General features: G+C 41.0%; 1 protein-coding gene across 3 annotated transcripts in view; it reads left to right on the top strand.

The window, feature by feature from the left end:
* The first annotated feature begins 5,978 nt into the window (after positions 1-5,978).
* unkl (unk like zinc finger) overlaps positions 5,979-17,123 on the top strand; it is a 122,843-nt gene continuing 111,698 nt past the window's right edge. For all 3 annotated transcript variants that reach the window (XM_072559548.1, XM_072559547.1, XM_072559546.1), the window contains exons 1-2: positions 5,979-6,063; positions 6,335-6,544. In XM_072559548.1, the coding sequence (XP_072415649.1) occupies positions 5,999-6,063; positions 6,335-6,544 (275 nt within the window). In that variant the 5' untranslated portion in view covers positions 5,979-5,998. The remainder of the gene's footprint in view (positions 6,064-6,334; positions 6,545-17,123) is intronic.

Raw genomic sequence — 17,123 nt, 5'->3', positions numbered from 1 at the left:
AAAGATTTATAAGGATGTTGCCAGGGTTGGAAGATTTGAGCTATAGATACAGTTTGAATAGGCTGGGGCTGTTTTCCCTGGAGCGTCGGAGGCTGAGGGGTGACTTTATTGAGTTTATAAAATCATAAGGGGCACGGATAGGATAAATATGTCTTTTCCCTGGGGTGGTGGAGTCCAAAACTAGAGGGTATAGGCTTAGGGTTAGAGGGGAAAGATATAGAAGAGACCTAAGGGGCAGCTTTTTCATGCAGAGGGTGGTACGTGTATGGAATGAGCTGCCAGAGGAAGTGGTGGAGGCTAGTGCAATTGCAATATTTAAAAGGCATCTGGATGGGTATATGAATAGGAAGGCTTTGGAAGGATATGGGCCGGGTGCTGACAAGTGGGACTTGATTGAGTTGGGATATCTGGTCAGCATGGACAAGTTGGATCAAAGGGTTTGTTTCCGTGCTATACATCTCTACGACTCTAAGACTCTATATACAAAGCTGATGACTTGTTTCGTTTGTAACTGGATGGCAACTCCTTTTTTTTTAATTTGAAAAGTCAAATCATGAACACCAACATTAAGGGTATCCAGCATTTCCTTTCTGAGCAATAGGGAGCAGCAAAAGAATTTCTGACCAGTTAAAAATACCTCGAGTCTGTTTGACAAACTCAGCAGAAACAGCTTGGCAGGTCTGGTAAAAGAGAAGTCCTGTCTCTTCAGAAGATATCCACAGAGGTTAAAGCTTAAGATTTGTAATCTGTTTCTTTCCCTTTTTAAGAAATTTGCTAAAAGGATATTTAAATGAAAATATTTGTTCACATTCATTTAATACATTTACTACATATTTGAAATTTTGTCTGTTTAATGTTAATAAAAACAAAGAAAAGGCGAGAAATGCTGAGCAGGTTATGGGAGAATCTGTGTGGAATTAAATGGACTTAACATTTCAGGTCTGAAAACTTTCATCAGAAGTAAGAAAAATTACAGACTTAATAGATGGTCTATTTGATATGTTTCAGAAGAATCAGGAGGAATCCTTTGGTTAGTGGAATAGAACATAGAAAAGTATAGCACAGAATAGGCCCTTTGGCCCATGATATTGTGCCAAGGATTATTCCTAGTCTTAAATAAAATAACCTAACCTACACACCCCTCAAGTCACTGCTGTCCATGTGCATGTCCGGCAGTCGCTTAAATGTCCCTAATGACTCTGCTTCCACCACCACTGCTGGCAATGCATTTCAAGCATTCACAACTCTCTGCATAAGGAACGTACCTCTGACGTCCCCTCTACAGCTTCCTCCTAGTATCTTAAAATGATGACGTCTCATGCCAGTCAATCCTGCCCTGGGGAAAAGTCTCTGGCTATTGACTCTATCCAAGCCTCTCATTACCTTGTATATCTCAATCAGGTCACATCTCTTTGTCCTTCTCTCCGGAGAGAAAAGTCCGAGCTTAGTCAACCGCTCTTCATAAGACAAGCCCTCCAAATCCAGGCAATATCCTGGTAAACCTTCTTTTCACCCTCTCCAAAGCCTCCATATCTTTCCTATAATAGAGTGACCAGAACTGGACACAATATTCCAAGTGTGGTCTCACCAGGGACTTGCAGCTCTTACACTTGATCCCTTTGTTAATAAAGGCCAAAACATCTTTTGCTTTCTTAACAACCCTATCCACTTGGATGGCAACTTTGAGGGATCTATGCACTTGAACATCAAGATCCCTCTGTTCCTCCACACTGCCAAGAATCCTGTCATTAATCCTATATTCAGCATTCGTGTTCGACCTTCCAAAATGCATGACTTTGCATTTATCCAGGTTGAACTCCATCTGCCATTTCTCAGCCCAGCTCTGCATCATGTCTCTGTTGCGCTACAGCCTGCAATAGCCCTCGATACTATCAATAGCACCTCCAACCTTTGTGTCATCGGCAAATTTACTAACACCAGTCAGGATAGATTAGATTACTTACAGTGTGGAAACAGGCCCTTCGGCCCAACAAGTCCACACCGACCCTCCAAAGAGCAACCCACCCAGATCCATTCCCCTACATTTAACCCTTCATCTAACACTACGGGCAATTTAGCATAGCCAATTCACCTAACCTGCACATTTTTGGATTGTGGGAGGAAACCGGAGGACCCGGGGAAAACCCACGCAGACATGGGGAGAATGTGCAAACTTCACACAGAGAGTCGCCTGAGGCGGGAATAGAACCCAGGTCTCTGGAGCTGTGAGGCAGCAGTGCTAACCATTGCGCCACCGTGCTGCCCACTAACCCACCTCTTAATCTCCTCATCCAAAAACTACAAAGAGCAGAGGCTAAAGAACAGAGCACTGCGGGACCCCACTCAACACTGACTTCCAAGCGGAACACTTTCCATCTACAACCACTCTCTTCCTTCTGTCAGCCAACCAATTCTGAAACCAGACAGGAAAATCTCCCTGTATCCCATACCTCCTGACGTTATGAATGAGCCTACCATGGGAAACCTTATCAAATGCCTTGTTGAAGTCCATATATACCGTATCCACTGCTCGAACTTTGTCGATTTGTCTCATCACCTCCTCAAAGAACTCAATAAGATTTGTGAGGCATGATCTGCCCATCACAAAGCCATGCTGACTGCCTTTAATCACTCTATGCTTTTCCAAATAGTCATAATCCTATCCCTCAGAATTCTTTCCAAAACCTTGCTGACCACAGATATAAGACTGACTGCTCTGTAATTGCCAGGGATTTTCCTATTCCCCCTCTTGAAAAGAGGAACAACATTCGCCTCCCTCCAATCCTCTGGTTCGACTCCGTGGAGAGTGAGGAAGCAAAGATCTTTGCCAGTGGCTTAGCAACCTCATTTCTCATTTCCCGGAGCAACCTAGGATAAATCTGGTCTGGCTCTGAGGACTTATAAATCTTAATATTTTCCAAAATTTCCAGCACATCAACTTCATCAATTTTGATCTGTACAAGGCTGTTTCCCAGCTCCTCGAAGTTCTCATTCACAAGGTCCTTAGTGAAAGCCGAAGCAAAAAACTTGTTTAGGGCTTCCCCTATCTGCTCAAACTCCATGCACAAGTGCCCTACGCTATCCTTGATTGGTTTTACCATCTCCCTGATCGTGCTCTTATCCCTCATGTATGAGTAAAATGCCTTTGTGTTCTCCCTAATCCTTCTTGCCAAGCCTTTCACGTGCCCCCTCCTGGTTCTCCTCAGTCCACTACTGAGCTCCTTTCTAATAAGCCTGTAATCCTCTAAAGCTGTGCCAGATCCTTGCTTCCTCCACCTTATGTAAGCTGCCTTCTTCCTTTTGACTAGAAGCTCCTCTGTTCTTGTCATCCAAGGCTCTTTAATCTTACTTCTTCTTACCTGTCTCAGAGGAACGAATTTGTGCACCACTCCAACAATTGCTCCTTAAACAGTCTCCATATGTCTGTTGTGCCCTTTCTGTGAAACAATTGCTCCAAATCTGTACTTTCCAACTCCCGTCTGACAGCGTTATAATTCCCTTTCCCACAATTAAATATCTTCCCTCGGTAACTGCTCCTTTTCCTAACCAAGGTTATGGTATACGTGAGGCAGTTGTAGTCACTGTTACCAAAGTGTTCATATTCATTTTTCTAAACCAGGCTTTGGAGTTGTGAATTGGAATGGGAAGGCCACCAAATCGCAAAAGCAAACGGTAAAGACGCGTGAAGTGATTCGAAACATTATTGTATCATAATGTTATTATTATTTTGCTACTTGTTAACTCATCCAGACAGAGATGTGAACGTTCAAAAGTAATCTTAGCTCCACATGTTAAAATGGGTTGTAATCTATGAAAATATCCTATTGTATATTGGCATTTAGAATATTTCCCGAAAGTGGGGTTGCTGTTTGTTCGGGAACTCCTGTTGGAGGAATTAAAATATTTGTAAACGGTGACCTAAGATCAGCATCGCGGTGATCTCGGGATTCAAAGGTAAGAAAAGCCCTGAAAAAGGTCGGCATTAGCGGGAAATATATGTCACAAAATCTTGGGCCGTGTCTCTAGTTCACGAGTAAGGATTGTTTCATTCAGAACTTTCAGTGTTCAAATTGAGATATCGGGTTTGTTTGGAATTGTGGAATACATAAAAACTTCAGGGTACCTGCTTCGGCCCTCACGGACATCCGTTAAATAGGTGACTCGGCCATCAGATTTCTAGTGGAATCGGTAAGAAACACTGTTGCGTATACAGCCGTGCAAAGTCGCTGAAGCATTTCCAGAAATGTTGACTACAGTTTTGAGTTGCAGTGGGGGAGTGCCAGTATGTGCTTGGTCCTTATGGAAGTACTTATTGGTAATTTTTCAAGGTAAAGAATCACAGTTGAGGTGCATACTGTTGAGGATCCAGGGATAAGAGCAGACTGATTTGCCAAAGATACAATTCGGTTAAAATTGTAAATTAAACCCTGTGGACGCCGGAGTTTTGCAGGAGTCTACGAATGTCCGACAGTTTATACTTGGTCTCCTTGATAACAGGCAGGTATGGGGTCTAATGTACAATTTTGAAACGTGTAGGTTCGCTGATTTGTTCACTTGTACATAAACACATTCAGTCCAAGTTCGGGGTCTGGAGTGACTAAATTCGGAATCTGGGTTGGACAGCAAATTTTTTTTTCACAGCTGTAATTGCTGTTCAGGATACGGTGCCTCGGCGACATTCCTGCTTTTCCAGCACCACTCTAATCTAGACATTTAAAGCGTCAGCCCATTGTATTGTTCGAAGATCATAAAATTCTCCTGGAGTTCGAAATATTCTTCCCTCAGCGAAATCAACAAAACCGTTTTCCCTGCTTATTTACCTTTTTGACATTTTTAGTACTTCAATAGTTGTGAAATGGTTTATCGAATAACAAACACCACCTCATTTCTAAGTATTGTCTGAAGAGGTTTGCAATATTATTGCATCATAAGATTTTATTTGCTGTTAGCCATTGGATGACAACCTACTGACTCATCGAAGGAGTGGGATGTGCCACTTTGAACGCAGTCGCAATTCACTGGTTAAATGAGGTTTATTATATGTCAACAAAGGCTGCGGTCGAAACAGAACAGAGGATTAATAATGTCACTTACATTTTCCTGAAGCTGGCCACACAACACAGACGCAATTTTGCTGGGGTAATTTCTTTTTGAAAGTCGGGACTGAGATTTCGATAGGTCTGAGGGCATATAAAGCTGATTTTTGTTGCGGTAAGCTATTTGTTCCATTTGTTAATTCATTTAGAAATAACGGACACTGTCACTCGACACTGAAATTTGCCACTTCTGAGCGGCACGGAAGTGCATTCCAAAAACTGAATCATTGTTACAAGACTTGCATTTCTGCAGCGTGATTCATACCCTCAGGACTTCTTGCAGCACAGTCTCTATTTTAATGTAAGGAATACTTCATGTGAGCATCAATTCTAAATTTGCCTTCAGTTTGAATCTGTGATTATACGGAGTAGATTTACAAAAAAAGGGACGAGGAGTCAGAGAGATGTACAGCATTGAAACAGACCCTTCGGTCCAACCCGTACAAATATCTATCCCAATCCAGTCTCGTCCCACCTGCTAGCACCCGGCCCATATCCCTCCAAACCCTTCCTGTTCATATAGTAATTAACCTTAAAATTAAATAAATGCTATTCATGGATCCTGGCGAATCCATGGATTCTTCACGTTAAAAAAAAACTAAGTGAAAGTATTAAATTCTCCCCCGAAAAAGGGTCTTTTGTTGGTTGTGAGATGATCCAAAACTGCATGCACACGTCAGGGCTCTTGTGCTCCAGTTATAGTGTAACTATCTCTGGACGAGAAGGTTGGGGTTCAAATGCCACTTGCTTCAAAGGTGTATTCCAGAAGAACACTTCGACACAGGTCCATTCGAAAATATTTACAGTACAACCACATGTCCCTGGACAAACATTTGAACCATCCCGCCAATTACCCAGTGCGCACCGTGCTGCGCATGCGCAGTCCATTGTTTTGACTAAAAATGCCGTCGGTTTCGAAAGCTGCGACGAGCGCTTCTCCTCAGACGGAGAAACCGTCTCATTACACGTAAGTACCGATCCCGCCCGCAGCAGTTTCACCGCCACTGCATGCAGCGCAAGCCAATATCTGCCCGATGCTAAAAAGATAACGGCAAAAAAGTACACCAACCATCCTTACCACCACCCCCCCCCCCCGCCCCCACCATTTAATTTAGCCCCGGAGCAGCGACCCTCCCCCGCACGGAGCGGAGCCCAGGCCCCGGGCCCATCAGGCCCAGATCCCCTGTCCGGCCCAACCGACAGCTGCTAATCTTGGGGATTTTTTCCCCCCCCCTCAGGTATTTGAAGGAGTTCCGGACCGAGCAATGCCCACTTTTCCTGCAGCACAAGTGCGCCCAGCATAGGCCCTTCACCTGCTTCCACTGGCATTTCCTCAATCAGCGGCGGCGGAGGCCCATCAGGCGGCGGGACGGCACCTTCAACTACAGCCCGGACGTCTACTGCACCAAATACGACGAGACAACCGGAATCTGCCCGGACGGAGACGAGTGAGTCGAATGGGTGTTGCTTTTTGGCGGATGGTGTTTTCGGAGAATGGGGAGATGAATCCGAATTCGCTCCCTCGGTTGTTGTGTTCCTGTCGCCGAAGGCTGTGGGTGTTTGTTTTGGCGGGCAACGTTTGTAGTTGAGGATAACTCACTCCTGTCACAGCTATATACAGTGGGCCGCGGACCACGGTATTTGAGCGGGAGACTCACTATATTGTATATTTGTTTTGAATGTTGGTTCGTGTGGAGACTGGAGTTCACATCTTCCTTAAGTCCCCATGTTCTTGGGGTTGTATTTCAATGCACGAGTTCTGGGAGAGCGGATTCGTAAATTCTGGAAATGTAGTTACTTCGATGCGAAACCGTACGATATCTATAGATAACGAACCTAACATTGCTTAAGATTGTTCATTTCTTAATTCGCAGCGACCTTTGATATAGACTGAATAGAGGTAAGCTTGTAGTGGCAAACTTTCAAGGCTAGACGTTGAGATATGGGAGTTGTTTTGTTTCAACGTGACTAATTGGCAATGTACGTATAGTTTTTGATCACAGATGAAACTTGAGATGTAGAACGTATATAGTTTTGGTTTCAGTATCTTTTTGTTTGCCTGGTATCAGGCTGATATTTTCAGAGTTACGTGTATACATTTTTTATTTTGTGGGAGGAATTCTTGCTTGTAAATGATTTGTAGTTGAGAATTTACTGTTTTGTAGGACTTCTTTAAACTTTAGGCTTCTTAACATTTTCTGTTAAAAGAAATATCAGAATTAACAGTTTGCCTATATATTATCACTTTTCAAAGCAGTTAGTTCTATACCATGTGGTGAGAGATCGGAGAGGTTATAGTCAGATTTTCTTTCCCTGAGCAACATTGACATAAAGGGATTGCAGTAGTTCTTTTCATGTGTGGTTCTCTTTATTGTATTTGGCTCCGACAGCTGTTTTCTCGTTTTTGCTGTAGTTTCTTTCCTTATGCCTCTTTAATTCTCATGTTACATTTCCTGTGTGAAAGTGCAATATAAATGTATATTGCATTTGGAGCTTTTGACATTTTTTGAATGTTGATGCTTAAGTTTAATGAAGTCATCATATTTTAATTGTAATGTTTTTTATAGGTAATTATTTTTGCAATGGAGACTGCACCCTAGCTGTATAAATTAGAATTTGAAATGGTGTTTTTTTTTCTGAAGTTCAAAGTTTTAACATTCATGGAGTCTGATAGATGTTAATCAAATATAAATTAGTAAACTGATGTAAACCTTCAAGGGTTTCTTTGGTGAGATGTCATGCATTCACGACTCACATAGTGCTTCAGAGCTTAGCTGGGGTAATCCTTTCTGGAAATATGTAGCAAGGAAATTTATATTGTGTTTTTCATAATCTCAGGATGTCCTAAATTGCTTCACATCCATTTAAAGAGTCATGGCTATTGAAATTGTGATTTATTTGCAAACTATTTGTGACAAGCACCAACTATATACCTTTTGAACATATTTGAAATGTTAGCAAGTTTTGAGATGATTGAACTTATTTGAAATGTTATTTGGATCCTTTGCAATGACACGTTAGGTTATGCTGGCAAAACCTTCTGTCAAACTAGACTATCTGGATAACTAATTTCAGACCAAATCTTTGAAAATATCACCCTTTAAAAATTTTATTAATGTTAACTGGAATTGAGTTGAATGTTTTAAATAGGTCAGACATTCTATAATGGCTAACATATGCCATTCTGTTTTGCTGTAAAATATCAGTTCAAAAAAAGTTTTACATTTAATCAATTTTAAGTTTATTTATAAGCTTTCTGCTAACTACTGTGGAATAGGGTCTCTGCTAATTTTTGTGGAAAAAGCTACTAAAAATTATTTTTCGCTGAGCATTATGTTTTAAAGAAAGGATGGGACACTCAGAGTTCAGAATGTTTACCTTCACATATACCACCAACAAAATTTATATTTGTACAACAATTTTAATGTATCACAATGCCCAAAGGGGGTGTGGAAAGCAAAATTTGACACTGAGCTACATTTGATTTTTCAGGCAAATGGCAAAAAGCTTGGTTCAATAGGTAGATTTTTCGGCAATGCCTTAAGGAGGAAAAAGGTTCAAGAAGAATTTCTGGAAACTAGGCAGCTAAAGTTATAGCTTCCAAATGGCAGAACAAATCCCAAAAATTGGGATTGCTTTAGTGACCAGAATTAGAAGAAGACAGGTATTGCAGGGTGGTGGGATTGGAGGAGATGGCAGTGATGGGAGACGGTAAGATCCTGGAATGAACTCAAATAATGAATGAGAATTGTAAAATTAAGGAATTTCTAACTGGAAGCCAGTCAGTGAATGAACACTGGTCATTTATTTTGGATGATCTGAAGTTTGCAATGAGTGAACTGTGGGATGGCACATTGCTCAGATTTCATGGTAAAATGTCTTGACTTGCTTAAACTGAATCTTTTTATCGGCAACAAGTTATTTTAATTTATTAAAGGATTGTATCAAACTCTGTGGACCTGTTCCACATGTGTTTTTATTCCAATTTAATTCCTTTTGGTTCATTATTTATGTAAGTGACACGAGTGATTTTGTTTTGATTTGATTTGGTCTATTTATGTTTGATAGCAAAAATTTGATTTTATATTGAACTGCCATCTAAGTATTGTGTGCGACTGAATTTGTACTCTGGCCTACAGTATGTCATTGTGATGATTTATTAAGAAAGTTTTTAAAACAACTATGAATAGTTCTGCTTTAATTTATACATGCAATATACCATCGAACAATAAATACATCTAACAAAATTGTTAGAATACAGAAGCAGGATATCAGCTGATTGTAGGTGAAAGTAAGGACTGCAGATGCTGAGATCAGAGTCAAGATTAGAATGGTGCTGGAAAAGCACAGCAGGTCAGGCAGCATCCGAGGAGCAGGAAAATCGACATTTCGGACAGGAGCTCTTCATCAGGAATGAGGCTTTTCCAGCACCACTTTAATCTTGACATCAGCTGATTGTGCCTATACCAGTTTTCCAAAGGAATGCTTCAGTTCCTTCAGCCGAGACTAATATTTTGTTGCAGTACAAACTTACATTGTTTGCAAAATTTTGATTCTTTAAAAGTCCACCTTTCTCTGTTTAAAGAATGGGCTATCTCATGCTGTTGAACAGCAATACATGGGCGGTTTTGGATCTCAGCGCCTTGGCAGGCACAAGCATGGCCACCAATTCAGGAGCAATTAAAATTAGGCTGTTCAGCCCAACAAGTGTCTGCTATGCAGTCAAATAGTTCTATTCACATTTACTTGCCTTGTTCCCATGTTCCTTTTGCACACCTGTCCAAACTGAGTTTGCTATTTCATCATTAACCCTCAAAGTAATTCCATTGTGTTTCAACTTAGTCTTAGAGGTGTATTACACAGAAACAGATCCTTCGGTCCAACTCGTCCATGCTAACCATTTATCCTAACCTAATCTAGTCCCATTTGCCAGCACTTGGCCCATATTCCTCTAAACAGACATACAAGATAATGAGAGGATTAGATAGGGTGGACAGTGAAAGTCTTTTTCCTAGGATGATGACGTCAGCATGTACGAGGGGGCATAACCACAAATTGAGAGGTGAGAGATTTAAGACAGATGTCAGAGGCAGGTTCTTTACGCAGAGAGTGGTAAGGGCGTGGAATGCCCTACCTGCTAATGTAGTCAACATTAGGGAGATTTAAACACTCCTTAGATGATTTTGGGATAGTGTAAGGGGACGAGTTGAGAATAGTTCACAGGTTGGCACAACATAGAGGGCTGAAGGGCCTGTTCTGCACTGTATTGTTCTATATTCTATATATTCTAAACCTTTCCTATTCATAAACCATCCATATGCCTTTTAAATGTTGCAATTGTAGCAGCCTGCACACTTCCTCTGGCAGCTCATTCCATATACGTGAAAACGTTGCCCCTTATGTCCCTTTTTAAATCTTTCCCCTCTCACCCTAACCTATACCCCAGAGAAAAAACCTTCTCTGTTTATCCTATACATGCCCCTCATGATTTTATAAACCTCAATAAGGTCATTCCTCAGCGTCTGACACTCTAGGGAAAACAACCCCAGCCTATTTAGCCTCTCCCTATATGTCAAATCCTCCAACCCTGGAAACATACTTGTAAATCTTTTCTGAACCCTTTCAAGTTTCACAACATCTTTCTGATAGGATGGAGACCAGAATTGCACGCAGTATTCCAAAAGTGACCTAACCAATGTCCTGTGCAACTGCAACATGACCTCCCAACTCCTATATTCAGTGCTCTGACCAATAAAGGAAAGCATACCAAACGCCACCTTCACCATTCTATCTACGTACGACTTCACTTTCAAGGAACTATGAACTTGCACTCCAAGGTCTCTTTGTTGAGCAACAGTCCCTAGGACCTCAGTGTATAATTCCTGCTCTGATTTGCTTTTCCAAAATGCAGCACCTTGCATTTATCTAAATTAAATTCCATCTGCCACTCCTCAGCCCATCTGATTTCGATCCTGTTCTGAAATTTCTCCCACCCTGTATTCTAAATCTCTTGCCATGAACTTTACAAGATGATTGTTTCAAGTTGTCCTCTTAAATTTAAATTCAAATAATTCACTCTTAAAAAGTGAGATGGTAGTTTCCTGATTATCAAGGAGTGTAGTGGACAGAGGGATCTTGGAGTTCAGGTTCACAGTTCTCTAAAAGTGGAGTCACAGGTAGATAGGGCAGTGAAGAAGGCTTTTGGCACACTGGCCTTCAAGTCAGGGCATTGAGTATAGAATTTAGGAAGTTATGTTGCAATTATGCAGGATGTTGATGAGACCGCATGTGTTCAGTTTTGGTCACCTTGTTAGAGAAAGAATGTTATTAAACTGGAAAGCGTGTAGAAGACATTTCTGAGGATGTTTCCTGAACCCACTGGTCTGAGTTACAGGGAGAGGTTGGACAAGATAGAACATTTTTTTTTAGAATATAGGAAACTTCGGGGAACCTTTTAGAAAGGTGTATAAGATCATGAGAGGCATTGAGAGGGTGAATGCACTCAGTATTTTCCCCAGGGTTGAAGAATCACAGACTGGAGGGCATCAGTTTAAGGCTAGAGGGGAAAGAATAAAAGAGAACCTGAGGGACAACTTTATTTTTACAGAGGATATTACGCATATGGAATGAACTGCCAGTGGAAGTAGTTTATACAGGTACTTTAACAACATTTAAAAGGCATTTGGACAAATACATGGATTGGACAGGATTAAAAGGATATGGGGTTAGAGTGGACGGGCATTTTGGTTGGCATGGACCAGCTTGTGCCAAAGGGCTTGTCTTTGTGCTGTATGACACTGTCACCTCAGTTTGGAGAAATGTCCATGTGGTCTTTGATTGTGGTGGGAAAGAAATTCAAATAGAAACTCCGTTGGTTGTCAAGTGGCAGTTTTACCACCTTTTACAGTATGTCACAGAAGAAAGCAACAGCTACTACTGAGAACTTGCAGGAGAGAAATTGGAATTTTGGCATAGTGGTATGCCACAAGGATCAGTTTTGGGTCCACTGCTTTTCGTTATTTACATAAATTATTTGGATTTGAATATAGGAGGTATGATCTTGAACCATTACAGTGCAGAAAGAGGCCATTTTGCTTATCAGGTCAGCACCAACCCTCTGAAGAGCTCCCCAACCATTTCGCAGGCCCCTTGCCTATTCACTTAACCCTGCATTTACCTGGCTAATCCATCTGCCTTTTACACCCTTGGACAGTATGGATAATTTACCATGGCCAATCCACCGAACCTGCACAACTTTGGACGGTGGGGCGAAACTGGAGTGCCCGGCAGAAACCTATGCAGACATGAGGAGAAGGTGCAAACTCCACACAGATTGTTCTCCAAAGCCGGGATCAAACCCGGGTCCCTGCAACAGTGCTAACCACTGTCCATCCTTTTGCAGATGACACTAAAATTGCTGGTGGAGTGGACAAGCAGGTTATGAGTACAGTGGGACCTTGATCTCTGTTAATGCGCTGAGAAATGGCTAGTGAAGTTTAATGTCCATAAATATGAGGTGGTAAAACATCAGGGCAGAACTTATACAGTTAATTGTAGGGTCCTGGGAGTGTTTTCAAACAGCGACCTTGGGGTGTTGGTACGTAATTCCTTGAAAGTGGAGTTGAGGGTCGAATAGGCGGAGAATGTGGCATTTGGCACGTTTGCCATCATTGTTTGGTGCATTTAGTACAGGAGTTGGGGTGTTACGTTGCTGCTGTACAGCACATTGGTTAGGCTGTTTTCAGAGTACTGCATTCAATTTTGGTCTCCCTGCTATGGTGAATAATTTGATATTTATGTACATGATGTGGGTGTAAAAAGTGAAGTTTAAGCAGAAATCTTTTCTGTTGAATTTGTGAAACAAAATGGGAAAATTTTCATGAACCTTTGCTTCTGACATGAGAAGATTAGAATGGTTGTAGATTTTGACACATGCAGTGACACAAAAACAACGGTCCAATAGTTGACATCATAGTCATTGTAATATATTTCAAGATAATGTTTTCAAAGTGCCTGTGTTCTTGATGTTGGCTATCTTGTTTTGGCACAGAGTTCATTCTAACTGATCTGGATGCTGTTCTGATGAACACCTTCCAGTGGCAATAGTGAAGATGTGTCCCTCTCAACCTCATCTAACTTTAATGGGACATCTTGGGCAATGACTGCATTTGTGTAGTGTTTTGTAGAACCTTGGGCTGTTACAGAGTGTTCCGCAAAACACAAAAGTCGAGTATTTTAAATGGACTCACTTTGTCATTTAGGAAATATATTTAAATTGGCTACTACAAGATCCCACTGAGAGCAAATAGCAGTGTGATGATGATTGAAAGATGAGTGTTGGCCAGGATTCTGCGATTCAGATGGAGGACATGTTGTCATGGGAATGGGCACCCAGGGCCATATCTAACTGCTCAAAATATAACCTCTCATACACGACTCTCCCTCGATATTGCAAACAAAGCGCCAGCTTAGATGCACTTGGATCTCGGGAATGCAATATTAAATACATGTGCACAGGGAAATTTGCTCCTGAAATCCCCAAAATGCCTGGCAAAATTCATTCATAGGGAGACTATTAGATAAAAATATGTTAAACTGACAGCCAATGAGGAACTGCTCCAATGGCAAGCTGGTTCTTTGTTGCACATGCTACTCCGGTTCAATGTTAAGATTAATAAGAGTGGAGGATGTCGATTGTTCAAGGGGACGTAAAGGAAGAGTCTTAGTCGATGACCAAAGCAGTACATGCTTGAGATGAGATCTATATGGCTGAGCAACTTTATGTTGATTAACTGCCACGTTAACATAAAACGGAGATGCTTTCCTAAGGATAAAAAAAGCTAAACTTTGTGAAGTGATCAACTGTGACTAACACCATTATAACATTTAATTGCTCAACCTGTCAATCTTGACCTTGTTTGACAAACCATCTTGATGAATCCCTTTCCTCATTTAATTCTGTCTTTATTTAAGGTGCACTTTTAGATTTTGTTCATCCATGTGTCCAATTAATTCCCATACCCTGCGCACATCACACTACTGTCCCTGTACCCTGTCAGGCCTCGAGTTTCTTCTTCTCTAATATCTTTTGCCTCTGTGCCTTCTCCAGATAACACCTGGATGTCCCAATGAATCAGTTTTGATCCCTTCTTCACTTCTCTACAACTCCTCAATGACCTTATCTGCAGATAAGGGTTCACTTTTTACCATTAACATCCAAGTCCACCTTTCCGTTATGCAAGTCAATTATCCTTTGTTTCTAGGCTGCTTCTGGAGTTTAAGTCTTGGATGACATGTTGCTCCTTCTCCTTCTTTCCCTTACTTATTTGTTAAGTTTTTGAGCATGTTTTTCTGGCTCGGTTTTCACTCACTACCTGTCCTTTTTGAAGGATCTTACTGACATTTTTCTTAAGCTCTAACTGCATAAATTTTTGGTAATCTGCATTTGTGCCTTTTTTGTAAAGTTTATAACCATTGGGAATTGATTTGATATTTTAACTCAGCAAGTAAATGTCCATTTCGTATTCTTTCACAGGACATGGGCATGTCACAGGCTAGGACAACATTTATTGCCCATCCTAAAATGTCTTTAAGAAGGTGATTGTGAGCTGCCTTCGAGAATACTACACTCTGTTATGGATAGGTGTATCCACAGTGTTGTTCGGAAGGAAGTTGCAGATTTTGTCTAAGTGGGAGGGGACTGGTCGGTGGTGATGTTCTCCTGCATCTGATGCCGTGTACTTCAAGGTGGTTGAGATTGCCAGTTTCAAAGGCATTGCAGTGTATCTTGTTGATGGGACACACCTATCATTATATTAGTGTTGTAGCTGTACTTTATATTGCTGCGAATAGTCTTTCATACAACTGTTTGAAAGCTATCAGGGCCCTTTCGCTTTTGCAGTATTCAGCATCTTCAACCATTAGTTGGTGTGACATGGAATTAATTGAATTGCTTGAAGACTGGCGTCTGTGGTGCTTCGACCTTTGGAATGAGGTTGAAATGAGTCGTCTACTTGGTCCATTCGGCTGAAGTGAAGTAAATGTTTCATCCTTGCCTTGCATTGATATTTTGGGGTCTCACATCTTTCAGGACAGGATGTTTGTGGAATCTCTTCCTCCAGTTAATTGTTCAATTGCCTACCATCGAAGTTTGGCTTGCAAATAGTCCTGGGTTGATACTTAATTTTAGTTATTCTTGGTGCTGCTCCTGGCACATGCTTCACACTTTGTTTTGAATCAGAGATGATATCCCTGCTTGATGGTAATGATAGACTGGAGGATATGCCAAGTCATGAGGTTACAATTTGTGTTTGAATACCTGCATTTTCTGGTGATTCCCAGGCCCTCCAGGGTGTTCAGTTCTGAGTTGTTAGCTTGATTTGAAATCTGGCCCATTAGTAATGAACAGTACTATGAAGAGTATGCTGAATGTGAAGACATGACTTCATCTCCAAATATGTTGCATGGTCATCACATCTATCAAATATGCTGCATGGTTGTCACTTCTGTTGATGATGTCTCAGATGCAGCTGGAACTTGTAGATTGATGAAGCTGAGGTCAACAGGTTTTTCCTTCTTGGTTCCTCACCACCTGTAGCAGACCAATCTTGCAACATACTGTCTTGTACTTGGCCAGCTGAGGGCAGTAATGAGGCCTGGTGATTGACACTTAATACATTCTGCACCCTTGCCCATCAGTGCTTCTTTCCAGTGTTCAACATAAAGGAATACTGATTCATCAGTCCATTTGGGTTGCAGTAGATAATCAAGAAGTTTGCTTGCTTACATTTGACCTTGTGCTAAGCAACATCTTGGGGTCCAGAGATTCTGTTGAGGAATCCCACAGAAATTCCCTCTGAATGCCATTGTCATCACCTTGGGAGGGTCAGAGCTGTGAGGTGAGATTCTTGAGTATAATTGGTTTGTTGGACAGCTCCCAACTTTGGCACAAAGCCACCAGATGGATGTTCGATGTTGCCTTGACAGGGTGTACTGTTTTTGATGCCTTTTCTCTGTTCAGGTTTGACACAAACTTTGCTTGAATGGCCATTTCAGAGCACAGTCAAGAATCAATATGTTAATGTAAATCTGGAGTCACCTGATGTTTTTATTCAATCGTTTAGTAGGTCACGAGTATTGGAACTAGTTTTTAATTAGAGATGGGTAGTCCTGTGATATTCGTATGGCGACGCTGTCATTCCATAATAGATTCTTCAGACCGAGGTCATGAGATTCACCTACGTATAAGGGTTGGCCAATTATTCTCATGTATTTATACCAAAATATTTAACGAATTGAGAAATTTTAGCCAATAGTTTGTTTAGGTGCTCCGTTCATCTTGGAGTATGACTTCATATAAAATAAATTCTTGAAGTTGTAACATATTGATTGGAAAAGTATTTGAATTATGGTTGTGATGTTTAGTTTATTGCACAGCGAAAATTGTGGATTTGAAGCAATGATGTACAATGTTAAAGATGTTTGCTAGTTAGCTGCACAAATGCAGAGGATTTATTAAATGGTTACAGGCCATTTTGCTCAGTGAGTTGACTCGTTGTCAATGTGAGTAATTGTTCATCGTTTCACCCCTTGAATATTGACACTTTTTGTTTCAACTGTTAATCATGAAAGTCAATTCTATTTCTCACTTCTGCCCACTGTTCTAAAGCATTTTATTTTTAATTCTGTATCAATGCTCACTTGTTCTTGACTCTCCACCTACTTGAATGAATCTGCCTTCAAACATCTCTTCATAATTTTGAAGTGCAGAGGAAATATAATGTTAGTTGGTGTTTAGAGTCAACATAAACTTGCATGTATACGAATTGTGAAAGTTTAGTTCGGTTTCCATAAGTAACAAAAGGGCAGTTGTCTTGATGTCTGTTAGGAAAATGTTGGAGTCTATTATAAATAGTGCAATAGCAGAGCATTTAGATCAAGCAGAGTCAACATTGAGAATGTGTATCGGGTATGAGCAGGCAGAGAAAGAGTTAAATTCTGAGGTTTGTGAAACGAGATTCAGCTGAG

Source organism: Chiloscyllium punctatum, chromosome 40 (assembly GCF_047496795.1).
Source record: "Chiloscyllium punctatum isolate Juve2018m chromosome 40, sChiPun1.3, whole genome shotgun sequence".
Lineage (NCBI taxonomy): Eukaryota > Metazoa > Chordata > Chondrichthyes > Orectolobiformes > Hemiscylliidae > Chiloscyllium > Chiloscyllium punctatum.
The sequence above is the reverse complement of the archived record's forward strand: the minus strand, read 5'-3'. Positions and strand labels throughout refer to the sequence as shown.